Source organism: Bombus vancouverensis, chromosome 1 (genome assembly GCF_051014615.1).
Source record: "Bombus vancouverensis nearcticus chromosome 1, iyBomVanc1_principal, whole genome shotgun sequence".
Taxonomy (NCBI): domain Eukaryota; kingdom Metazoa; phylum Arthropoda; class Insecta; order Hymenoptera; family Apidae; genus Bombus; species Bombus vancouverensis.
The window spans coordinates 2,343,611-2,370,765 of record NC_134911.1 but is presented as its reverse complement, the minus strand read 5'-3'; the positions used below and the strand labels follow the sequence as shown (position 1 = coordinate 2,370,765).

The window sequence follows — 27,155 nt, the reverse complement described above, 5'->3', positions numbered from 1 at the left end:
GTATCTATGACTACAAAAATTTATTGCTTAGTAGAACCTATAGAAAATAGAAAAGCGTTTCTTGGAAAATAAGGGTGTTTGCTCTTCGATGGGTTCAGATAAATAGAGTTATACTATATTGCAATAATGATAATGATTTAAAGTTTAAACGATCCTAATGATAAATAAGAAACGTTCGCAGGGCTACTTTAGTGTTAGGTTTCCTACCACAAGAGCTACTTGGTACGAGTATGTACGAATATTATCATCACGATGATATCCCTCATCTAGCGGAATCTCATAAAGCTGCTCTTCAAGCATCCGAGTGCGCCACCACGCAAGTAAGTCACCACATTCATGTAACTCTTTCCTATCTGAGTCTTTTGCAATGATAATGATCGCTATTTGAAATTTTAATTTCCGTTACGTTATCGATGCAGTCGTTATTCCCCGTTACATGCATTCCCAATTGCTACAACTGGATATTTACTCTTCCATCTGCTAATAAATTTTAAATAAAGCACTTAGAGCCAATAGTAGGCGACGTTTGATAAAGCTAATAATTAGACTGAGAATTTCTATGCATTTCCGTCAAATTTAGTCATCCAAAAATATGTGTTGAATGAAGCAAATCTCTACTTAGGCTTCCATTTTTTTATTTGGGTTTCATAAAAATATAGATTCTTATAAAACTTTACAGTTCACTAATTATGCATCTAATATATATATTGGGCCAGAATAAGGCATATAATCGCAAAAATTAAAATGAAACAAACGTTTAGTAAAAATAAATATTAAATATAAAATGTTTCTTGCATAGTCAAAATTGTATTAATTCTTGTTAATCATATAGAAAAATGATCACAAAATGTTTTAGACGATATACTACAACAAATTATATTTTGAAACAATATCTCCATATACTAGTAAACTATTATACAGGGTGGTTGGTAACTGGTGGTACAAGCTGAAAGGAGGTGATTCTACGCGAAAAAAAAAGTCGAAAATATAGAATAAAATTTTTTTTTAATTTTTCCATCGAGACAACGATCTACAGTGAGATCCGTTATAACGAAACGTGATAAAGTGCACGCGTACCGAGCGAAAATTCAAAGTCGATTTTCTCGAAAACAAAGCCCCAAACGAAAAATTTTTATTCTATATTTTCGACTTCTTTTTTCACGTAGAATCACCCCCTTTCCGCTTGTACCACCAGTTACCAACCACCCTGTATATTTCTTTTTCAAAAATGATTGACTTTAAGGTTTGAATCTATCTCGAAAACAAAAAATTCTCTGTTGCCAACAATTCAGTTTTCGTAATAACATTTACCACTGACAAAGAACACTATTTAATTGGTGATTTCTTTTTTACATGGTTCCAACGAATACACTTAATAACAATTAGTTTAAGATTCCATCATCGTTTGAATAACGTTTATTGTGCGAGTTTCAAAATACATTTTCTCTTTCCTAATCATTATTTCAAATTTAGAATAAATACAATATTTGATAAAATTAAATAAAGAATCATTATCAACAATATCAAAAATAATCCTCAAACGCTATCATGGATGAAGTTACAGCTCATGTGAATTTTATTTTAATATTATCGTTTTATAACAATATTAAATATAACAAATATTAATATTATTTGTAACTGCTGCAAACAATAATGTTTCTTCTCTTTATCCATACAGTATTGAATAATAATAAAAGATTTAATTCTTCTTGTATAACTTTATTAATCGTTCACTTTAAAAAAGATTTTCTACAGTAAACTTCCATCCAAGGTAGCTTTTAAAGATTAATTATCGCATCTATGTCTAAGGAGAATGAGAGTTTTGCAACAAGAACGATATTTCTGTTTAGATATACAGATTTAGGACCAAAGGTGCGAGTTTCGTGAAGCTTCAATCCGAATGGAAATCTTTCAGAAATCCATGGACCAAAGATATTGAGTACCTAATAGCAAAAAACTCTGTTACTTCGTAAGTTCTGATAGTATTGGTCTTTTATCATAATGTAATAATTCTATAACATGCGGATAAAACATTGAAATTAATGAAAATAAACGTATCTAGCTGTGACTCGCGATCGATCACAAACAGTGGAAACAGATCTGAGGATTCCAGTGTTCAAGGCAATTACGACTACTTTACACAAAGTAAGTAAAATATACATAGATACATGTATATTTGATATAATTTTACGTATATGTTTAATAAACATTTAATTCTCGATTTACACGATATATCAATTGCATGATTTCAGTCGGATATTGCTGAAAAAATATGAAAAGATTAATCGGTTCAATGCAGTATTTTAGAATATATTCTCATTGATAAATACGTATATGTACATTGTGTTATCTTTCTCTAATAAAAGATGAAGAAGATCATCAAAGAAAGAAACAAGCTTTAAAAACAGTTTCATGTACAAGAATTATATGTAATATATAAATAAATCGTTCACTTTACGCTGAACAATAAAATACAAAAACCTTGAAACCTATCCTTCCATGTAAATACTAATTTCGATTTACATATGAAAATAATTTATAGTGTAAATCGACGAAATACTTCACTTTTAATTCTAAATTCAATTCATAGTTCATAGCAATTGCAGAGTTTCTAACTGTTTATCCTTTGATACAAAAATATTTGAACATTTACTGTAGAAAATTTTTATGAATAAATTATTTGCGTTATATAAACTATATAAATATAAAAAATATATATATAAAATAACAAGGCACAGTTATCATAATTACATTAACAAAATTTGGAACCAGTTTGAGAATATGTATATGAAAGTTACAAGATACCTATTGTTAATATGCACTTGGTAAAAAGAACATAGCATTAATAGTTACTTTAAACACATAATTAATGGCAAAAGTGGTTCTATTAGATATTAAAACCGTTTAAATAATTTTGTAACCTTTGGGAAGTGTATGTTTGCAAGAAATATCTTGTAACTTCCACGTATATTTTCATATTTGTTTTGTACTCCACTAATGTGGACATAATAGTCGTATCAGGTTGTATGCTATACAAACTCTTAGACAATGTTCCTATGAATGTTCAAATACTTTCGAAAACCGTTATATCTAAATTGGGGATATTTATGCATCTTTTTATGAACAGAAATGAAGAAATGGAACCTATACAAAGAATTATTTTATCTATTAATTGAATAACAAGTACTAGATTTTGAATATTTCGTATATTATTCCATATAATGTAAAGTAATGAAGTGTATGTTTGCGCTTTTAAATATCCCATAAATGCGTGAACATCCGCAGTCTATTCATAACGAATGGATTCAACTGCATTTACTAGTACAAAGTAAAAAATATTCGTCGAAGCTCTTATTGTTGTAATTTTTGTAATTTCACTAACTGTTAGTACGTTATTGTTCTGTTATTGTTTCTGCTATTTTATAGTCTTAATATTTCAAAAAATAATTTTAGGTAACGGCGGATTAGAGAGATTGATCTCGAGTCACGTAGAGGTAAGTAAAATCGGAAGGCAAATTGCTGAAGAAGTTTTGGATCTTCAAAGACGCGGTGAGGATTCTTCTTCCGGTAGCAGTCCCGGACCAGGACCGGAACCTGCTTTGTTAAGCACCGAGGTAGTTATAGCCACAGAAATTGCACCCTCGATTTCTTTGTCATTTAGAAAATGATTATTAACAGAAAACCAACGTATAGTAAAAGCAATACATATGTATATAATGTATGTAACATACATTATTTAATATTCTATCTCTCTATCTTTGCTTATTCTATCTTTGCAGTCATTTTGTTATCTGCAATCATACCTTAAATGACAAAGTTATCATCGATATCTGCCAGAGTATATAGCCGTATTGAATTTTGTTTACTACAATCTTAAAAGAACGAAAATGAATTTAATTAGAACCTATTTGATATGAAATAGTAATATTAGGAGTATGAATTGGTCTCGAGGGATTTTTTTGACTAAAAGGTTTATTATTTATTTAAAGAAAATCAATGGAGTTACATTAATCAAAATATTTTCCTCCGTTTTCTACAACTTTTGCCCATCTTGCAACTAATGGATACTGCGATGATAGAACGGTTTAGTTTTCGGATTGATCTATTCATTTACGAATTTTACACTTCTTCGAGATTTGAGAAGTGTGTACTTTCTAGTACGTGCTGCAATGACTGGAAAAGATGGTAGTCCGATGGATCCAGGTCTAGAGGATATGCGAGTTGTGGAAGGACTTCCCATTCGAGCTGCAACAACGTTTGTTTCACTGTTATTGCAACATGTGGCCGTGCATTGTCACGCAACAGAATGACTTTGCGTCGTTTATTTGATATTTGTGGACATTCTTGGCTTAAAGTACGCTCAAGTTATACAGTTATTGTCGATAACGATCCTCAGTAACAGCTTCGCTCAGTTTCATAGCTCGTAGTCCACACCTTCTTGGTCTCACCAAATAAAGAGTATTACCTTTCGACTGAGAAATTTATAAATTCCCTTTTGCTGCTTTTAAAATTCGATTGTTTACGCGTCTGTTACTTCTAACATACTAGACATCAAACATAAATATCAACACTTTGCCACATTGTAATTTGATGCACTCGCTGAAACCTACAACTAAAGCACATTCTTGTTAGTGCCCAAAACTAATTCACACTCCTAATATAATACTAATATTTTATATAATATGTACAATAATAGAAGCGTAAATCAAATCGATTTAATAAAGTAATTAAATGAGAATATTCTAAAATAATACACTTTCATTTATAAAACATTTCCTTGTATACCTTAGACATAAGCGAAATATCAACTGTATTCGGAGTTGCAATAGAAATAATGTTCAAATATACTGTGCATTGTGCTATATTTCTATCTAGATCTCAAGGATATTTAATAATATTTTTATTTTAATCTATAGAACTTAAATTTTTACACGGGGAAGAATTTTTATAAATCGAGTAATTCTATTTTGAATACATATACATATAACAGCTAAGCGATAATATCATCAGTGTAAGAACAGCTAAATTAAAATAAATTTAATTTAATACGTTTCAACATTAATTGTCCATTTTGTAATATTTTAATAAACAATATTTGATGATGATGTTTTTCTACAATATTTTCTTTTCGTTACAAGACACAGATCACTACCACCGCATCGCCAGAGAGAGTGCAAGACATGACGCAGTCAACCAGAGGCAGCAACAACAGCAGCAGTAATCCTACGCCAACATACAACCACATAGCAAACAACTTGCAGCTGAACAGCATCGCGAACGACCAAGGTCATAGCTATTACTGTCTCTAAGGAGTCGTTTTCTTGGTGTGTAGTGTAATTGCCGGATTTACCAAAAAAAAAAAGATCAGGTCGCTCAGAGAAAAGATCAAAAATTTGATCGATCGTCCTCAAACGCGAAACAATGGTTTTCTCTGAGCGAAATTGGGTGAGGGGCGTTCGTTCTGATACCTCAAGAATTTTCATATTGAACGTAGTATTTAATAGAAATTTTTAATCCTTAATTTCTTTCGAAATGAATTAGTTTTATTGCGAATACTTTACTTCGTTGTACATCTCACCACTAAGGGCTATTTTGTATTTTAAAACAATTTCGATAAAAGAAAACAAGAATGGTAAAACGATGTTAGCATTAGTGATCTTCCAAAGGTTCGAACATACAGCAATCGAACCTTCAGTATAGTACTCATATTTTTAGCATAGCGTTATAATTTCAATAGTAGCGTGCACAGCAACACCGCGCGAACTATTTTGAATGATCGTGGCGTATAACATAATATCCACCTCGTTTTAGGAGCGTCACCAGACGAAGATATGATGGACATGATCGGTGGTACGACGATTAACGAATCACCGAACCCAGTGCCATCTGATGGCAACGACGAAGCAGCAATGGCCGTGATAATGAGCCTCCTAGAGGCGGACGCAGGTTTAGGTGGTCCCGTGGACTTTTCTGGTTTACCCTGGCCGCTTCCATAGTACATACGTTTTAATTGAGTCGTATTTCCAAGTGTCCAATGAAGATACCTTACGCCAACTGTTTTACAGAAACTAGAAGTGTGTGTACATATGATATCAAGTGAGGATCAAGATGACGTTCTTTCGTTTCGTTGTTTTATTTTCATCGTGCTTGAGTACTTGATCAAACTTCACCAGCTGTGTCCATGTTTCAACTATCCGGAAACTAGTGCACGAACATCACTACAAATCTTTTTTGATTGATGTTTTGAAACAATTAAAATAGATATTCTTGGTGCTGAGATGGTGCTGTTTAGAAAACGCGTCAAATCGTTGTACGTTTTAGTTTTATAGACATATCATTTCTGTGATCAAAAAAATGGAATATCGAACGTACAGAACGATTATAATCTACTACTAAGTTGAAATGAATGTCTACGTTCATTTTGAAAACGAGTAAACAGAGACTGATCCAGAATTTCTTTAGCTATGGTCGTCAAACGATTATGAAGCATTGTAAACAAGGATAATTCAGAATAATTCGTACATAGAGTTATAGCCATCTGAGAATCAAATCAATATTTTTTTATCACTTAAATAGATCATTAAATGGCTTTTTTCGTAATTTTATAATTAAACGTTTGCTGTTTTTGTACAAGATTAAATACGATTTAAATATTGTAAGAATGTTATTTTTATCTCAATATTTTAGTTCAATTTATTGTTAATTAACTAGTTGTTTAGAGATGTCAATTTCGAATTTTTCGCTCAGGAGCTTCGCGCGATTATATTAGGTCTCCTACCTCAATTTGTATTTCATCCTAATCCACTGATTTATTTCCGTCTATTCTTCATCTCCATCAAAAGTAATACCCAGGATCATTCGGTGGCTCTTATCCTCTAAACTTCATCGAAACTATGATAGATAGAGGGGAACATTTATTAATCATTTATTAAGAATATTATTTAAGCAGTTTATAAAGGACCAATCTATGACTTTAACATCACGGTAGTTTAATTCTTTTAAAATTATACTTCCTATAATAATATTTTCAATCTATTATTACGAAATAATTAAATTAATTTCTATACAAACGTAAAAATCTTTTCTTGTTGCATAAGTATCAGAAGTATATACAAAAAATACATAACTTTATTAAAAAGAAGAATAAGAGTGACTGAATCTACAATAAAATCATCGCACATAGGATAGTCTTTCCTTCAAACGACGCATCTTGTATTTAATGAATTGTTTTACATAGTTTCGAAGACATTTAGAAGACAATAGACAGTGATATCGTACATCGATTATTGCTTCAAGAATCAATTACATAGATATTTATATGTATATAATATATTCATTGTACACTGTCCGTTTCGTAAGGCGAGCAGTTAAGTTAATACTGTACATACATACATGTATCTGAAATCTTTTTCACAGTAATCAGTATAAATGTTTTATCGTGCCACTGCATACAGATCAACGGAGCATCTTTCAATTATTGAACGCATCGGATGAAATTTAGATAGTTCCGGCGAACACCAGGGAACGAACGCTGGCAGGCGTTAAGGTCCAAGTTCCTGTTCGTTGTTTTAGCGACAAATTAACGTTGCGTGTATATATGTATTCTCACAGAACGCGTGATATATGACGCAAAGCGTACCTAATTAAATTATAAGAAACCGCAGAATGATAACGAACGTTCCAGCAGCTACAAGCAGTGCACGTTGCAACGTGAACACACAATCTCTTTACATGTCATATGTTGTTTTAAGAGGGCATACAACAATGATACGAATCAGGTATATAGGGATTAGAACCTCGTCAGCGTATACTGTGATGAATTATTTTGAATATACACAATATGAAATTATTTTGAATATAAAATACTCGATATCTTATGACAATACTAAAATTTTCTGGCTGGAATTTCTGAAAATTTTCTCCAACTATTTGCAAGCATTACAAGATTAAAACAAAATTCAATATTTGATTTATTATAATAAGCGAAGTTTTATTTTTAAAGATAACTAATTATTTTTTATCCTTGCACAGTGATGAAAAATGAATTTCTGAAAACTATAAAAATACAGTTAAGAAACATTTTTGAATATCACATTCTGTAATGCTCTTGAATGTATTTCGACCGTTCATTATTCCATATTACAATTTTATTATAAAAGTAGATGTTAAAATCTTCCTTTGAACAGATCTCATTCCTATGAGCTTCTTTTTCAATTATATTTTTCTTTCAGAACTTGATTGTGAACTTGATTTGCATTTTTTATAAACATTTCGACGTAAATTCTTCACGTAAATATTGGCCATACCGTTTCTTATATTTTTGTGCAAAAACCAGGAAGATAAGAATATTCTTATGCCGAAAGATGAAACTGATGAAATTATTTCACGATGCAGCTAGGTGAACCGATCGAATAAAAACAATAATTTACGTATGTTATATAAGAATAATGTACATAAAGCGTGTATATGTAAATAAATATATATCATCAAACAATATAGTATAAATGGTACTTTAAAAATAAATGTTAATATGTAAGGACAAAATATTTGATCACACCATTAAGCGTAGGAAAATGCTTGAAAGTTGTAATTGTTTTTATATAAAATTTTTCATTGTAAATTTTCCGAAATAAACAGATTACTGCTTTTACAAAAATTCCTTGATATAAGTGAGGAATAAAAAAAAGTTTCAAACAATCAAATTACCAGTACCTTCTTTTATATGTTTAAATGATTCATTTAAAAAATAAGGTATGGGCATTGCATAAAAGTGTCTAATTTATATGTATTTCTATCATCATATGACATAACGTACAAGGAAAATGCTAAAACACAACTTGCATTGAACTCCATACGTATGAAGATACTAATAATTTTATTAGTTATTTATTTCGCGAAAACTTTCTGTTTTATAATAAATTTTTTATCCTAATTTTTTATATATTTTATGAAGGAACAGAGCATCATACGTGTATAAATTACATTAATATTTTCTAAAAACAAAGTTGTGGTTATATTTTTTTATAAGCTGGTGATTACTTTGAGATTAAAACTAAATTCCCTGATATCTTTCAAAATTTAGTACGCAACAAGAATTAAAATTTGCAACAATTGTGATGTAAAATAATAAATCTGTATGTACTAATAAACATATTTTTATATTTCTTAATATTCACTGTTACAATATTCACTCTTGCACATTCTCCTAAACCTATAAGGTATATACTACAAAAATCTATTCACGTATTTATTTAAAGTAGTTTTGTAAATTTTACATTCTTATGGTTTACAATTTTATCATCATATCATTTACAAATTACATTTGTACTCCAATTTTCCAAAATATGATATATGGCAAAATAATGATATATTTATTGAGCCATAAAGTCTTATTGCAACATGATACATTATAAATAAATGAAATTTACTCATATAAGAAAAGGATGAAATATACAGGTTAAAATTCATGGAGTAAAAAATAATCTATCAGTAACATGTACAAAATATGTTCAATATGGTCACTGCTAGCATAGCAAAATAAAATTCATATATATACATATTATATATTCTTGTAAATATGTCATATTGTATGTTTGTTATAACCTTTTTTATGTACGTATATGTGACTTTAAGTATGTCTTTCTTAAAAAAAGAAAGATAAAATGAAATTATGTGTTACAGTTTAATTTTTAGTAATTATATATGTATTTTCTTATCTTCTTAACTATCTGAAAACCTCTCGGTTTTAATTTTAACATTCCTAAAGTCAAACTCAGACTCATTACCTGATTCAAATTCCCTAGATTTATTTAGTTGTTTATGTAATGATCGCTTACTATGTTTTTTCTTTTTTTCGGTATTTTGAAGATTAGCATCATTGTTGTCAATATTCGATCCATCAATTACTACAAATTTCTCCGTTTTTACTTTTCCGCTGTGTATCTCTTCATCTACTTCTTTCTTTTTCGAACGTTTTATGTTACTTCTATTATTATCATCACTCAAGTTGACACTATGTTTTTTCCTAGGTGAACTAGTCGTTGCTTTTACATCTTGTTCTGAGTAGACGTCTTCATGCATATCATCATTATTATTCAAATTTTCCACTTTAATTGCAGTTTCTTCAAATCCATATTCTATTTTAATTACGTCTTCAGATTCGGGTTCTACTTTAATTGTGCTTGTATCTATAATAACATTCTTCGAATGTTTTCTCCGTTTCTTTTTAATAGCATTATTTTTATCTTCTTCTACATCATAAGTAGAACTAAATGTGTTTAAGTCAGGATCCTTTTCTGACATTTTATTTATTTCTACATAATCTTCGTCTTGGGTGTTTTCAGATTCACTAATAATTTTCTCTTTCTTAATTTTTATATTTTGAAACACAACTTCAGAATCTAAAATATTAGATCTTTTTATTGAGACTTGGTCACTTTCAGAGGTTTCCAACTTTAAAGAATTTCTATGTTTCTTAAATTGCTTCTTTGGGGAATCTTGTGCATCATCGCTTACTTCATGTGTGTATTTATCATTCGATTCTTCCATTTTTATTTTCTTTGAATTTCTTTTATTTATACTCCTTGAACTTACTACGCATTTATCTGCATTCAAATCAGCTACGGAAGTATCACTATCATCTAAACTCTTTCTTTTCATAGATTTTCTCTCTAGCTTGGGCTTATTTTCAGGTATAATTTCAATATCACTTCCAATCACTACATTATGTTCGACCTTAATTTCCATGATATCATCCTTAGATTCTAAAATAGATTTATTTGATATTTTGCTAGGTAAATGTTGTGCAGGCTTTTCATCATTATCTTCATTTATCCAACTTTGAGAATGTTGAACTCTGGATCTTTTCTTAACTTTACTTTTTAAATTAATAGATTCTAATTCTTCATTTTCCATTAATTCACTATTTAAGGAAAGATTATTCGTATAGTGATCATGTACAGTTTCTACCTTGATCGATTTAGGTTTAGATTCATTTAATTCTTTAAACTCTTTATCACGTTTCTTATCTTTCTTCTTCTTTTCACTGTATGTGATTGATTCTTCATGTTTTAATTTCTTTTCTGATTTTTTCCATTGGGCAGTTTCTTTCTTTACTTCTGCTACATCTTCATCAGTGGTATTTTCAGAATCAGTTGCAAAAAATGTATGATTTTTAGTATGCTTAACATTTTTTTCCAAAACCTGATTATTATTTTGAATAGTATTCTCAGAAGATAATCTTTTGTTACTAATGCTTTTTAGCATTAATCTACAACCACGTAAATAATCACTGAAATAAGAAAGTTTTGAATGTATAAAAACAAATGAAAAGAATTTAAAGCCTAAACAAAATAAAATTTAGATATACTTACTCTGCATTTAAGACACCACGAATAAAAGGTAATTTACTACTAAAATCAAGAAGTGTTATTACAAATCTTGCTTCTTGCCCAATTTCAAGATTATCACCTGGCCAATTTTCTTCGTCATCTGGTTTTGGAATTGATACATTAAATGCCTTATGTACGAGAATCCCAATGTGATCTAGCCCCTTTTTATTCACTATTCCTACAAACCCTATGTTCATTAATAACAACTAGACAATTTAAGAACTATGCTATGATAAAATAGTTTTACCTTTCAATGTACATCCAACTTCTGGTCTAAATATATAGAAGTCTGCTTCAGTATCAACATGAATAAAACATGTATCATAAAATATTTCTCCCAAAGGTGTTAATAATTTAGGGTTTTTATAAGCCAATAAAAATCCTTTCAAGCTGTAATAAATATAATTTTGAAAAAAATATTTCTAGCATCAGAATATAAACATAACCAAAAAATATATTTGCTTTTTATATTTAATTTAAATAGATACTGTTGAATAAAAATTTGTATAAAGAATGTATCTTATTACAATTAATGAAAATTATATACATACTCAGGATCGTAGGAATTCAAATTCGAACTTAAAATTTCATTTAACGCGGTATTTAAGTTTGTTAAGTGAAATGGATGTAAACCAATATGTTTCTTAAATTTCTCAAAATAAACGCAAGAATCTTCATCTTCTATAAGACCCGTAAGTTCCAAAACGGACCATGTAATTCCGGTATACGCTTTAAATTTCATATTAACTGATTAATATAATAAATATATTAATCTTAGTCTCCCGCGCAAAATCACATGCATTAATACAAAAAACGTAATGAGGTTAAACCAGTGTTTTGCCGGTTCTATAGATTATTGACAATATTCACATTTCCCAAGACACGATCTTGCCTAAAATTTTTATTTAAATATGGAATAAAATTTAATATTTGATTATTCAGAGCATAAAATTGTAGTATAATTATTTTCTTAGGAAAGTAAAAACATCTTTTTTATAAAAGAAAATAAAAATTTAGTATTACATTATGATATCTATAATTCATATTAATTTCAAAATTATTGTCTCATAAAATGCTGAAGAAAACTTGAAATTAGAATATTGATTATCTATATTAAGAAACTACGAGAATTATTTTCTTTACAATATATTGATGTATGATACTTATATCAGCTTATACATGCTATGCTTATAATATACTGATATGTAATGCAATTTAATTTGACTATATCCATAGAAAATTAGAAATTTCTAAAATATAAATTTTCTTAAAATAGATTAGCCAAATAATTCTATATATTTATATATATCTAATTTTCGCTTAAATATTGCTAACAAGCAATAAATATTTTTTGAAATTATATTTTTAATTTATTTGGCAAAATAGCAACTTATCTTCCTCAAATGAATTACTTATTTTAGCCTATAAGATTTGGTACGATTAATAGTTTATGAGAGTTAAAATAATATCAGATAGTATTAATCTGACTTTATAATATAATATATAGATGGCTTTTTCCCACAAAAAAATTTAATTTGTCAGATACTTCTATAGATGGCATCCTTTGACAACTTGTGTTTATCGCAAAATTCGTCTTAATACCTGGAAAATGGTAATTATGAAAAATGCTTAAATATCATCAATCAAAATGTAAGAACGAATGATTTTCAGTGTTGACATTGTTTTAATATCAATCTATTTAATAAATATATTTTCGTGCAGATTTTAAAAGTTTAATATATATAAATATGCATAATAAAAGTGATGGTTTCTCATTTGGTTTTGCTACTGCCAGTGGTAATTCAATCCATGTGTCTGAGAGAGCTTTATCAAAAGCAAGAGAACTTTTTAATAATGAGTTTAAAGAAAGTGACAACTCTGAACAAAAATTCAAAGCTGAAAATGAAAGTAATACATTTAATGCGCAAATACCAGATGTTGGATTTCAAACTGCAAGTGGTAAATGCATTAATGTGACCAATGAAGCACTATCAAAAGCAAGAGAACTTTTTAATAATGAGCTTAAAGAAAGTGACAACTCTGAACAAAAATTCAAAGCTGAAAATGAAATTAATACATTTAATGCGCAAATACCAGATGTTGGATTTCAAACTGCAAGTGGTCAACGCATTAATGTGACCAGTGAAGCACTATCAAAAGCAAAAGAACTTTTTAATAATGAATTTAAAGAAAATGACAATTCTGGACAAAAATTCAAAGCTGAAAATGAAATTAATACATTTAATGCGCAAATACCAGATGTTGGATTTCAAACTGCAAGTGGTAAATGCATTAATGTGACCAGTGAAGCACTATCAAAAGCAAGAGAACTTTTTAATAATGAGCTTAAAGAAAGTGACAACTCTGAACAAAAATTCAAAGCTGAAAATGGAATTAATACATTTAATGCGCAAATACCAGATGTTGGATTTCAAACTGCAAGTGGTAAATGCGTTAATGTGACCAATGAAGCACTATCAAAAGCAAAAGCAATGTTTCAAGAAGAAATCTCCAAAGATTTTGAAACTATTCTTGCATTACCTAAACCATTGCAGAAGCGAAAAATTAAAGATGTAGATGACAGTGTATCTTTGATCAACAAAGCAAAATCTAGTCAGTTTAAAAAGTTACGATTTAGTAATGAGTTTCAAGTCTTAAAATCTACTCATAGAAACTCATTGAATAATGAAGAAAAAGGAAATCAAAACACATCTTCAGTATCTATGCAAGTAACTTTAAATTGTGATGTTGAACTTAAATTAAAAGATAATATTATGATTAATATTACTGAAACAAGCAAGAAAAGTGATGAAATAATAGATAACTATGTAATTTCACATGAAATAGCTAGTGCAGTTGCACTTTTAGCTGATGAAAAGGATTTAGATTTCACGGAGCAACAAATATCTCCTAAGGAAATTGAAGAAAATGATGAAACTGTAAGTGTTCCATCTAGCCCAGTAATAGGAGGACAATTTATTCGTAAAAAGCGAAGGAGTACAGGTAGAAGAGAAACTACAAATACCTCAAAAAATAAAGTAGATAAGTTGGCATGTTTATGTAATAAAGCAGATAAATTTATAGATAATGTAGAAAAGTTAAATGATGATTATGCAAGTCTGAACCAATATATAAATAAAAAAGATAATTGTTTAACAGAGAAGCAAGATTTAACAGATAAACAGGATCAGTATGACTCTGCAGTCGTTAATGATTTTGGTGACTCTCAATTAATGATAGACTTTATAAATCAATCTGTAACTGTATTAGAGAAACGTTTAGAAGCTGCTTTAGAACAAGTAAGCTTCAATATAATATGTCTTATTGTTACTATTAATGTTATTATTAAAAGAAATTTTAAAAAACGATATCTTAATTTATACTTGTAGGAAAAACAAATTAGTATGAAGCAAAAAAGTAAGCCTAAACCAACAATCAGTAAATTATATTTTCACAGAAAAAGTAATACCAATAATCGTATATCATGGAAAGAAATTAGTAAGGGAGAAAAACCTATTCTATGTACAGATGAAGAGGTAATGTTTAAGAAAAAAGATATAATTTTTTATTAAACAATTAAATTTTAATTATTGATCTTTATTTATTAGCTTGTTAACAGAAAATTACCACCTGAAATTTTGGATCTAAGAGCTGATAATGCGACAATGTATAAATTTCATTGTGCAGATTTTTATGGGTGAGATATATTTTGGTCAAAAATGACTTTTTGTACATTAGATACTGGATTACAAATTTGGTCTACACTGTTTAGGCAAAATATTGTGCAAAATAATATTGATGGTATAAAATTGGAAGATGGAGCTTGTTTAATTTTGGATGAAAATGGTTATGTAGGAATAACAGAAATTAAAAGATCTTTTTTAGCAAGTCCAGGTGTAGATCCTAACTTACTTCCCATTGGTTGGGTAGAAAATCATTACAAATGGATTGTATGGAAATTAGCATCAATGGATAGAATAAAACTAGGTTATATCATTCTACCAAGGTAGAACTTCGAATTATTTTTATAATTTGAACATGTTAAAAAATATAAATTACTATAAAAAAGAGTTACTTTTTAGAGCTCTAACTCCTGCCAGGGTAATGATGGAATTGAAATATCGTTATGACAGGGAAATTGATAGATCTCAAAGATCAGCTTTAAGAAAAATATTAGAGAAAGATGATGTTGCAACCAAGAGAATGGTTTTATGTGTATCTTCTATTAATAAAGTAATTTTTTTTTAATGCAGATGAATATCTTTTTTTTTTATTGAGAATCAATATTCAGGTTTTTCTTTCTTTTTGTATATAGTGTGATGATTCTGATATCGAAAACAAAAATCAATTAAAAATATCATCCCAAAAATTGATATTAACAGATGGATGGTATAGTATTCAAGCTTCAATTGATCAGGCAATGATGAAACATATAATATCTGGCAAAATAAAAGAGGGAACAAAATTATTAACATATGGATCTGAATTATTAAATTGTGATCAAGGATGCTCACCTTTGGAAGTAAATATAGTTTCAAAAGTTTCTTTAAATTTTAGTGAAGAATATTTAATACATTAAAAATTGTTATCTCTTAGATTGCAGAGAATGTATGTTTAAAATTACATACAAATTCAACAAGAAGAGCAAGATGGGATATGAAGTTAGGGTATACAGTACCATCAGGACCAATGTGCACTAAATTAAAGACCATTTATCCAAATGGTGGCTTAATTGGGAAAATTAAAGTTATAGTTGCGAGGGTATATCCAATGTTATATCATGAGAAAACTTCAACAGGAGAATCTAGTAAGATATGCATGCGTGCTTTTAATATTTTCAGCTCTTTCTAATCATTTTAAACCATTTCATTTCCTGATTCTAGTTTTTCGAAATGCTAGATGCGAAGAAAAAGCTAGCATTATCTATGAAAAGGAATGTCGGTCAATGATAGAAGCATTTTATGCTAAAGCAGAGAAATATTTTCATACTGGAAAATGCAAAAGTAATTTAAATACAGACAGTATCGATTTAGCAGCAGTTGAATGGAATGAAGATTGCGACAGATTATTTAAAGAGGTATTAACTAATACAACAACAATATACAATAATTGTTTTCTGTGTTATAACTGTTTGCAAATTTATATTTTTGTCATAGGAATTTCGTTCGGAACAAGAGCTAGAGCAATTAAAGAATGATTGTCTCATGAAACAGGAGAAATTTAGACAAAAATTAGAGTCTCGATTACAAGAAAACTTACCTCTACCGCGACAGGTTACACCTCTTTTAAAAATTCGCGTAATTGAGGAAGAAACAAATGCTATTCTTTCAGTTTGGTCTCCCAGCGCAGAAGTTATAGATATTTTAAAAGAAGGAAATTGTATATCACTTTGTAATGTTATGCCCTGGGCAAAAAGGTATTAATTTCTATATTATATTTCTTTACTATTTTTTATTACTAATCAAGTGTAGCATAATAATATTTATTGTAATAGAGGTAATGAGTTGCTATTAACTGCAAATCGAAATACATCATTTATCCAAGTAAACATTTCTGATAATAGTTTTCGTCTGAGAACATATACAGCATTATGTGAAATAAGTAAGCCAACCTTCACTCCAGCTTATGGAGAATTTGATACAGTAGGAATTATTGCTTCTATTGGAAACGAACCCTATGTAAGTTATTGTAAATATATATGTAAAATTGAAGATTTACAATGATAATTTTTTCTATTTATTTGTTAGGGTATGAAAAATTTTCAAGCTGTGTATTTAGCATATCCACATGCGGATTCTGTGTCTTCATATTTATCAATACTCTTTTGGCATGGGATATCTTCTTTTGGGTATGCAGAAATTTTGACTGTAGGATCTCTTGTTGCCTGTGGGAATTTAGAATGGCGTCGAGCTACATCATGGAATATACCAGTGGCATATTGCACAGAACGAAGTATTTTTACGCATAATCCTCGAGACAGTCACCTTCAGGAACCTTTAGAAAATTTAAAACGTTTGATAACGGTAAATGTTTTGAATATATTGGAAGATATCGGCGTGATAAATTTAATAACTTTATTATCTTGTTACTAAATCATATTTTTAAATCATATTTTCAAAGGATATTAGTACGTATATAGATACCTGTGTGGTAGAAATTTCGGAGAAAGTACAAAAGAAATCAATGATGAGAAATAATTTCAACAGAGATGTATCAAATGAAAATATTAATGCTAACAAGCAATTTAATGATCATGTATATCAGGAATTCCAAGGAAGGAGTTTAATAAATAATCAACTAGCAAAATCTGTTGCCATACAAAAACGGCTTGAAAAATTACAATCTTATGGTGAGCCATCTAGTCTATCCCCAATTACACTTAATAACAGCTCCAAGCGAGTATCATTGGAGTTTCAATCTCCCATACAATCAAGAAGTGGAAAATGTACACAAGTTCACACAGCATTACATGCAAGACTTACACAAAACCCTACATGACAGTGCATATTTTACAAGTTCTTTTATCTAAGTATGTATTAGCTGTTTATAGTATACTTGTATAATATATTGTTAAGATCCTTTATTATACAGGTTAAATACTTTAATATTTATTAAATATATAGATATTCTAAGATAATTATAGATAAATATAAGATTCTGATATTATTTACTAAAATTTGTTTGATATTCTTTATAATAAAATAAAAATATTAAAATTAACAGAACAAAGTACAAATTTTGTGATCAAAAATGTAAACAAATCTATATTACTAATTACACTCCTTGTCAAAAACATAACCCAGGTGTGCTGTCTTTAATTTCCCGATGATATGTGTAGTTTTTGGTCTGTAACATACAATATCAAAATATTATGAGCTCAGGATACGCGACTTGCTGGAAATAAGTCACAATGTCGTAGATGTTTGTATACAACAAAGAAAAATTGTTCCATACTGTAGTATCGTAAACTATTATAATTATTTTATTTACAATAAATGGATTAAACAGATATTGATTAAACAGTAAACTATGGTTATTTAACATGAACTAATCACGACAACATATTATAATTAAGACAACCAAATAATTAATTAGTAACTTTCGTCACCACGGATTCGACTCTCTCTCAAAAACGCTAGCAACGCTATCTCGACAACGCCATTCGCACTCTCTGGCTTCTCAACTCATACTGTTGTTAATTCATTTATGTCCCTTAGCAACCCCTTATCTTTTGTCTTAGCCTCATATCTTTTGTCCCATCACGCACATGCTCAGCAACCGCTTGTTTATAATTCGCGCGACACTCTCCAGGCCCCTCGTCAACGATACTACAATACTAAGGTCGAAATGATAGCACACTCTGTAAATGTGTTTAGAAATTGCTCAGTAGTTCGTAATCTATCAGCGAGTAAAGATTACAGTACAATATTACATAAATTTGTAACTATGGGACGCGGAAAAAGATTAAGCGAGTCTGAAAAAAAGCAAATTCTTGAACTAAAACAGCAACGGTTATCAGTAGCGAAAATATCGGAAGTAATAAGAAGAAGTCGTAGAGTAATACACAATTTCTTAAAAAACGTTGAAGATTATGGCAAAAAGAAAAGTACTGGTCGGCCGTCATCGCTATCCGATCGTGATAAGCGAGCAATTTTGCGTGTAGCTTCCAACTCGCAGTTAACAACGAAGCAAATAATGGAGAAATCTAATGTTAGTGCCAGTGTTTCAAGTGTTCGTCGAGTTCTACTATCCTGCAAAAATATTGAGAGGCTAAAATTGAAAAAGAAACCTTTGTTAACAACGAAACACAAAGTAGAACGTTTACGCTTTGCAAAAGAAAGAGTGCATTGGAAAAAGAAATGGAGAAAGGTACTGTTTTCAGACGAAAAAAAATTAAACTTGGATGGTCCTGATGGACTGTAATATTATTTTCATGACATAAGAAAAGAGACAATGTCAGCAATTCGACGACAAATAGGAGGAGGCAGCGTGATGGTTTGGACCGGCATCGGTTACTTCGGTAAGACAAGTATCAAGTTTATCGATGGGAGAATGAATAGTGTCCGATACATAAATTTAATCAAAGAACAACTAAATAATCATGCAGAACGCATTTCTGGACCTGATTACATCTTTCAACGAGATAATGCATCTGTACACACATCAAGATTGGTACAATCATATTTTAATGAAAATAATATATCTATTTTGCCGTGGCCTGCACGCTCCACGGACCTTAATATTATTGAAAATTGATGGGCAGAACTTGTTCACGACGTTATACGCGAATGGAAAGCAGTATCAACACGTACAAGAATTAAAAAAATGCAATTGTACGCGAATGGGATACGTTAAGTCAAAATTATATCCAGAAACTATATAAATCGATACCAAATCCTACAATAGAAGTAATAGAAAATAAAGGGGGATGTACCCATTATTAAACAAATATATATGTTTGATAAGTAATTATTGCTAGTTACAATTTATGTTGATTATTATTTTCTTATTGTACATGTGCTATCACTTCGTTCTTAAAATAAAACGATTCTTTTTTGTTACACACTAAACCTCATAATATTTATAATTATTTTCAACGAACCGCATATCCTGAGCTCATAATGTTTTGATATTATACATTACGGACGAAAAACTTTACACGCGTCATTAAGAAATTAAAGATAGCACACCTGGGCTATCTCTTTGACGAGGAGTGTATATCATTAATGTTAATACTATTGAATATTAATAACTGTACTGTTACTGGTCTGATAATTTTATGAGATATGTGAATTTATTACATTTTTATGCGAATAAAAGTATAGGGTTAACCACTTGGAACCCGCGCTCACGAGAACATATGAAAATGGCAGAAGTGTAACATGTATGTTTACTATTAGCAACTATTACGATTTCGAGCAGGCTTGCAATTTTATGTTCACGTCGCTTAATAATATTCCACTTGTCGCTTAGATGGCACGAGCTGTCCTAATTTAGAGATGAAAGTTCGCGGGAGGAGACAACCACTTTAAAATGCTGAAGCATTAAGTTGCTGAGTGCGCGAGATAAAGGTTAGAACTTTTATCGAAAAAAATAAGAATGAAATGGATTTGGAGATTGCTGTGTATTTTGTTGGTATCGAAGCCAAAGTGATTCTGAGGATTCTCTCCATTGCTTCGTTATAGTTCCTGATTTAGCAAAATATGAAATTCGGTGAGAGTTCATGAGGACCAATCCCTTCTCCAGGTTCCCTAGTTCGTGGCATGATCCAAGGGAAAGTAGTGTAGAAGTGCATATGTGTGCACTGTGTGTGACACGACTCTAAATTGTCACTGTCGAAAAGGGCTTTGTCAAAAGATTCTTTTTTCTTCGCATTCCTCGCTTAAGGTTTATACACGTTGAGGAACTACATCAATACATCACGGTTGTCCCCTTTTATTGTTTCTAGCTGTTTTTATTTATGGATTTTTCTCTACTCAAGTGACCATCTAGTCTAGTTGAATATTTCACCAAGGATGTCTTTATTACTGTCAGGTCAAAAGTTAAAAACGATTCTTACGCTCTTCAAATGTTTAGGTAACGCACGCTATCGCGACGGTGGAAATAATTAAGATGACAATCTGTCTTCGGGTGTCATCACAAAAAAAAGTCAGGCAATCTCGCTCAAGTCAAAAAGAACCGACGAGTCAGGCTACTTTTACCCGTATGTCATAGATATCGGTTCAATCCCACCTGAATGCTGATGTTGTCCGATAATTTCGGAGCGATTCTCTCTCTTTCCCTTTCCCTTCGCCTGCTGTCGTAAATGTGTACCCATACACGCCTAGAATTTGTTCACGAACCATCCTCACTTGCACTTGAAACTTGCACTTACACATGAAACCGGTTATTTGAAACAATTTCCGGTGTTACCTATGATTCGTACCGACGATGACACAATTATTAATACATAAATCGTCGAAGCAAGAAGAGTACAGTTTTTATACTTTTTATTTCATTGTTGTAAGATAGTTTCAGTTGGATTATTGAGATTTTTACGAATAAAATGATACCGACTATAACTATATCTGAATCAATTTCTATTCTTTGATGTTGTTGCGTACAGTGAGCTGTTCGTTGTTGGGCAAGTCGTAGGTGATACTTCAAACGACGAATTAATCTTGTGCGAGTAGTTTTAGTTAAATTGGACAGTATTAGATTAATGGACTGATAGTTTGTACAATTCTCGGCGTTCTTTGTAGTATTTTTGGAAATTAGCTCCGTCAAGTAACGATCAGCTATCTCGAGGAGCTATATATCATTATCCCCTTCTTCTTTGTTTACCTGGTATGTCGCGTATGGATATAACTATATACATATACATTTTATAAATTATACAATTAAAATAAATAATTTAGTCTGATTAGCGAGAATAGGGAAGCATGTTTCCTTATTCACGTACGAATATTCGTTTAAGCATACTAGTTCTTTTCATTTCCATGATTCTTTTTTGAGGTGGTGTCGATACTCATTGTGGAAATTTTGTAGCTGTTGTCCGCTACTCCTCTTGTTTGCCCTTTCGTCTTTTGGCCTGTCCTTTCATTACCTTCTATCCCTATATGTGCTGATATCCATATCAAGCAAATTTTTTTTCTGTTATATCTGTCTGTTCTTTTTCCTTGTTTGCCCTTTTCTGGGTCGTTTCATTTTTTCCTTCTCTGTTTCTATCAGTTGCTCGGCGATCTTATCGATGCAGATGTTTTCCTCCTTCTTTGTTGTTCCTGTTCTTGTTCCTCTCAACCTGTGTGCTATGGTATTTAATGTGTTTCGTGAATCGGTTAGGATTGCGACTTGTTTATCTTTGTTTCGGCTTTTGCCCCTTTTTAATTCTTCGTGAACTGTTATCGTCACTATAGTGAAGATGGTTGTCCTATTGTGAATGCTGATTCCCCTTTCTTTCTATTCTCTTCCTTCGTTTCTGATAATTCCAATCCCGTTAGTATAGGCATTTCGCTTCTTCGACCCACTAGTGTAGTACTTTATTGTCCACATTGGATCCATCTTTATCTTTACAATTAAGTCCTTAATCAAACTGTCATTTTTTATATTTGTCGGGTTTGCCGGGTTGGCGTTAGTCTTTGGGGCGCGTTGCGTATCTTCATTAGGACGAGCCATCCTAGTTGTTCAATGGAGATTATATTTACAATTATATGTACAAGCGTTGATTTAACAGGGTTTAACAATTAATCGTGGTAATTAGACACTCTTAATGTAAAGACAATGTTCTTAGGTCCAATAACGAATCCACGGTCAACGGGGAAAACTCTTTGTTCAAAAGAATATATTTTGAAACACAAAGTGACGTTAGCTATGACGCTCGGTATCATTCTGACTGACAGACAAGACGATGTGTGTAAACTCTCCAAGGTGATCACAAGAATAAAAGACTGACACGATCACATTTGTCAATTGCATATTGACCGGGTATATCGACAAAATTTCAGGCGCCGTTACTAGGCAGAACCGCGTAGAGCCGTCTTTGCTCCTGTCCGGGGCTTGTTTGTTAATACAGCGTATGTCCCTCAATATTGGTACTTCTACTGTTAAGTAAAAACGTTCGTCCCGTGACCGTGGCTACGTTTGGCGACCAGTTGTGTCACCTCCAGCCCAAGCCCACTGTCGCAAATCTCGGGCAAATATAATCAGATCGTATCTCAACAACTACTTCTAAGTTCTATTATTTAAGTACAGCTATAATAAACAGTTTAGACCAAAGTATCGGGGATCTTCCCAAAATTCCAAAAGGAAGGCCCGATGTCCCTACATCTCCGACATATTTATCCCCTTTTTGTATGCTGCTCCTAAAACGTTTATGCTTATAAAGAATTCTTTTGATTGTTTCTGTGTTTTCTCTCATGGTTGCTATTTTTTTCTGTTCGATATTTATTATAATATACTCTAATAATTATATTCTATATAATCACATTTCTTGTGTGCTTCTCCATGTCTTTGTTATTGCATCCATGTTCTGGTATTCCTTTCCTTCTTCCTCATATTTTATCAATTCTTCTGTTAGTTCTATTATTTCATTGTTTGGATTGACTTTTTTTTTGTAATAAATAAATTCCGTCCTACTTTCCATGTCCATCGTGTCAGTTTCTATGTTCATTATATTTGTCGGGGTTGTGATTCTATAACCTATGACTGCTCTTAGACCTGCATGATGTACTTTGTTTGCTTGTACTTCAATTCTCTCGGCGGACGTGGTACGAGAATTAGATCCCATATTCTAAAACTGATCTGACTATTGTTTTGTATTTTCTTGCCCATTGATTTCTATTGTAGTTTTGTAGATCGACCTTTTGTTTCTCTTTTTTTGTTGTGAATTTTAATATTTTGGTTTTCTCTACCGCTGTCTGTAAATCTATTTTTCTCAAGTTGAACGCAAATCTGTAAGACTTCCTTTTCTCATTGTGGTGCGCTGCTTGTAGTATATATGATGTTCTTGGTTACTTGGTTACTTTCTATTTCTTTGGTAATATCCGTCGGTAAATGTTATTCGGTATAGAACTGAAAATAGTTCTTTGGGATAGTCCTTTTCTCTATATTCTTCCCACTGGTGTTACGGTGGGTCAAACTCCCTTTTGCAATCTATAGCTTCGTTTGATACTCAGTGGTTAAAATATTTCTGTATTTTCATTAGGTATCCCTTCCTTTCTGGCATCTTTATAATTGGTCTGGTGATTAACATTATCATAGATTTCTTCCTTTTTATTGAATCGTATTTTGATGTCTGTGGCTAGCATGACCAGATTGTCCATTGTGCCCGTTTTTCTTCTAAAACCGTCTTTTTTCCTTTTTTTCCCCGAAAAAAAAGATAACTGGCTGGTGTGCCGGGACGATGAATCTAAAAAGACGTTTATAGGAGCAAAAGATCGCCGCGGCATCTCTCTTATGCAATTCAAAAGAAAACACAGCGTTGGCGTCGTACATGGATGTATCGGACGTCGCCATCGGCGCAATTTTAGAGCAATATAATAAAGATATGTGAGAACCATTAGGCTTTTTGCAAGAAAGTTAGAAAAAACACAGACGAGATATAGCGTATACGATAGAGAGCTTTTAGCCATCTACAAGAACCTCGAGTTCTTCAGGCATTTTGTGGGAGGCAAAGAACTGTTTCTACAAACGAGCCATAAGCCGTTTATATACGCATTTCAGAAAAAAGCTGACAAAGCCGGCCCATCACAAACGAGACAGTTGCATCAGTCAATTTACTAAAATTTACTAAGTAGTGTACGTAGACAGTGAATATGTGAATACACTAAATAGTGTGGCTGATGTATTGTTCAGAATCAAAATGTTTCTCATTATCTTTACAGATGAGTTAATGAAAGCTCAAGCACAAGACAAAAAACTGGCGAAAATTACTATAGAAAAATCCAGCACGTTAAACTTTCAAAAACTATTTTTAAGCAGTTAAGAATTGCTGTACAAAGACATAAAAAATTATATCAGACCTTATGTGCCAAAGAAACCAAGAAAAAGAATTTTTTATTACGCACACACCCTATCGCATCCTGGTGGAGGACAACTAGGAAGCTGACAAGAAAAAGCATTAATTAAGCCAAAAAAACAAGATTCATCGCTACAATAAGCCAGCTCTAGAAAATATACATATTCCATAGGATCGACTCGAGCATATACATGTGGACATCACAGTAAATCTAACAGAAACCTAAATGTATAGGGTGGTTGGTAACTGGTGGTACAAGCGGAAAGGGGATGATTCTACGCGAAAAAAGAAGTTGAAAATATAGAATAAAAATTTTTCGTTTGAGGCTTTGTTTTCGAGAAAATCGACTTTGAATTTACGCTCGGTACGCGTGCGGTACGTTATAACGGATCTCACTGTAGATCGTTGTCTCGATGGAAAAATTAAAAAAAAAAATGTTTATTCTATATTTTCGACTTCTTTTTTCGCGTAGAATCACTCCCTTTCCGCTTGTACCACCAGTTACCAACCACCATGTATAATACGTTAATGATATTCATTTCTAATTGAGTTACAAATTATAAAGTTATAACACTCTTGCAGCTTCACATATACATATATGTACGTTGCGCACGAGGAATTTAGGTTTGGCCAACTCCTGTTTATATACAGACGATAAGTGGTCGGCTGTCGGTAATCAATACTGACGTAACGTTATCATACACGCACATTTGTAAGCAGAAATACAATATAGTTGTACCGACAGTTTTTCGAATATCTTAAAAACTAAGCGAGTCGATCCCTTATATATAGGAAAGAAATTATTTGAAATGTTGAATTTTACAATACATCCGAACATTATCGAAATTTAATGTTTCTATAGTTTCATTAGCAAGGGCTACAAATACTGTTTAACTGCAATAAACAGATTCTCCAGGTGGTCGGAAGCAATGGCATTCATGAACATCTCTGTAGACAGCATAGCTCTATGCGGAATGGGTATTAGGATTCGGAGTCTCAGCAACAATCACTACCGATCAAGGAACACAATTTAATCATAAAAAGCGTTGTCAAAACTGATAGGCAGACAAGACAATAGCAAGATGGCGTAGGTTGTTGAAGTCAGTTATCATATGCTACGAAACCAAGAATTATGCAGAAATATTCCCAACAATGCTGCTGAGACTTCGAGCCAACATAAAGGAGGATCTAAAGGCATCCGTTACAGAGATGGTCTATGGTACAAAACTGAAACTATCTGGAGAATTTCTTATCGGCGAAGAAATAGAAACAAATCGAAGAATCGAATCGAGAAACGAAGATAAAACCAAGTCCAATTAGACATCATAGCAATAAAAAAATATTCCTCATCAAGGATCTACATACTTGCTCACACGTATTTCTTCGAGTCGACGCTACGAAAAAGCCTTCTGAGGCACCTTATGAAGGGCGGTTCGAAATTATAGAACGGATAAATAACTATGTTTTTAAAATTAAATACTACGGAACACTAACAAACATATTCGTCGATAGGTTAAATAAAGGAAAATAAAGAATCTGAAAAAGCGTCAATGACATCGAAGTAAGATATGCGAGTTGAAGTTCGAACAACTCACTCGGAAGAGAGTGATGTAAAGACAAACATCTACATATCCTTATGCGACATGACGCCCATTTCACATCATATTTGTAATTAGGTTAAATTAGTTTAGTTAACCACTAGATTAATTACTTTTGTATTACATAATTTATAAGCCTAGTTTTTAAAAAATAGAATGATTATTCTCAAATTAAGACTTGTAGAGCGCGAACGCAAAAAGGAAAAAACGAATAAAACACAAGATCGGACTGGTCGTCTATTTCTGGAGGACTTGTTACCATTTTCAACATGTGGCCATGTTACCATTTTCCAAGTTCTTACGAGCACGGGTTCTCATTTAAATGAGTAAAAACAACCGATATAAATGAAGAACGAAATTTAAACTGACTGATTGTGCTAGATTCCAATAGAACAGAATGGATCATACATCATTCAATAAAATACTATAAAACAAAGAATGTTGTGCATCTATTATTTCCCTATAAAACGAAAAAATCTTTCGGAACAACCTAATACATGCGGATGGAAAATTGTATCGTTTGTCATTATTGGAATTGTATTGTTTGTCATTACTACCTAATTACAAAATCCGCAATCACTTAGATGCCAACCCAATACATTGACCAGTTATTGACAGAAGGTAACCGGATAAGGGGAGAAAGTGGCGCAGGAGACAGATAAATACCTTTAA

The 27,155-nt window shown here is 31.4% G+C and overlaps 3 protein-coding genes across 10 annotated transcripts in view; 2 read left to right on the top strand and 1 right to left on the bottom strand.

The window, feature by feature from the left end:
- The window catches only part of cyc (basic helix-loop-helix ARNT-like protein cyc), a 96,219-nt gene extending 87,563 nt beyond the window's left edge, over positions 1-8,656 (top strand). For 2 of the 3 annotated variants that reach the window (XM_033341417.2, XM_033341416.2), the window contains exons 10-15: positions 182-320; positions 1,851-1,969; positions 2,063-2,145; positions 3,454-3,614; positions 5,139-5,286; positions 5,812-8,656. In XM_033341417.2, coding sequence (XP_033197308.1) covers positions 182-320; positions 1,851-1,969; positions 2,063-2,145; positions 3,454-3,614; positions 5,139-5,286; positions 5,812-5,996 — 835 coding nt within the window. In that variant the 3' untranslated portion in view covers positions 5,997-8,656. Of the gene's footprint in view, positions 1-181; positions 321-1,850; positions 1,970-2,062; positions 2,146-2,252; positions 2,433-3,453; positions 3,615-5,138; positions 5,287-5,811 lie in introns of those variants that run through there. The other variant, XM_076628061.1, reaches the window with a different exon arrangement.
- A 483-nt stretch (positions 8,657-9,139) lies between these two features.
- On the bottom strand, positions 9,140-21,268 carry Polr1F (RNA polymerase I subunit F). Of its 3 annotated transcripts, none has more exons than XM_076617109.1 (4): positions 21,123-21,268; positions 11,638-11,780; positions 11,373-11,577; positions 9,140-11,290 (listed from the first exon to the last, which is right to left on the bottom strand). In XM_076617109.1, exons 1-4 carry the CDS (start codon positions 21,266-21,268, stop codon positions 9,721-9,723), a joined length of 2,064 nt encoding a protein of 687 aa, XP_076473224.1. In that variant the 3' UTR covers positions 9,140-9,720. The 3 variants fall into 3 exon arrangements, with proteins under 3 accessions (XP_076473224.1, XP_076473154.1, XP_033197310.2); XM_076617039.1 differs by lacking the exon at positions 21,123-21,268 and adding an exon at positions 11,942-12,230; XM_033341419.2 differs by lacking the exon at positions 21,123-21,268 and adding an exon at positions 11,942-12,229 and having other exon boundaries at positions 11,373-11,568.
- On the top strand, positions 12,952-26,922 carry LOC117160540 (breast cancer type 2 susceptibility protein). Of its 4 annotated transcripts, none has more exons than XM_076627988.1 (15): positions 12,952-13,040; positions 13,113-14,393; positions 14,550-14,689; positions 14,780-14,926; positions 14,999-15,087; positions 15,163-15,396; positions 15,473-15,623; positions 15,706-15,912; positions 15,987-16,197; positions 16,274-16,467; positions 16,547-16,806; positions 16,885-17,068; positions 17,138-17,413; positions 17,511-24,665; positions 24,752-26,922. In XM_076627988.1, the coding sequence occupies exons 1-14, from the start codon at positions 13,016-13,018 to the stop codon at positions 17,886-17,888; spliced, it is 3,777 nt and encodes a 1,258-aa protein (XP_076484103.1). In that variant the 5' UTR covers positions 12,952-13,015; the 3' UTR covers positions 17,889-24,665; positions 24,752-26,922. The 4 variants fall into 4 exon arrangements, with proteins under 4 accessions (XP_076484103.1, XP_076484061.1, XP_076484034.1 ...); XM_076627946.1 differs by having other exon boundaries at positions 14,475-14,689; XM_076627919.1 differs by having other exon boundaries at positions 13,113-14,689; positions 24,752-25,090; positions 25,468-26,922.
- Positions 26,923-27,155: the final 233 nt, after the last annotated feature.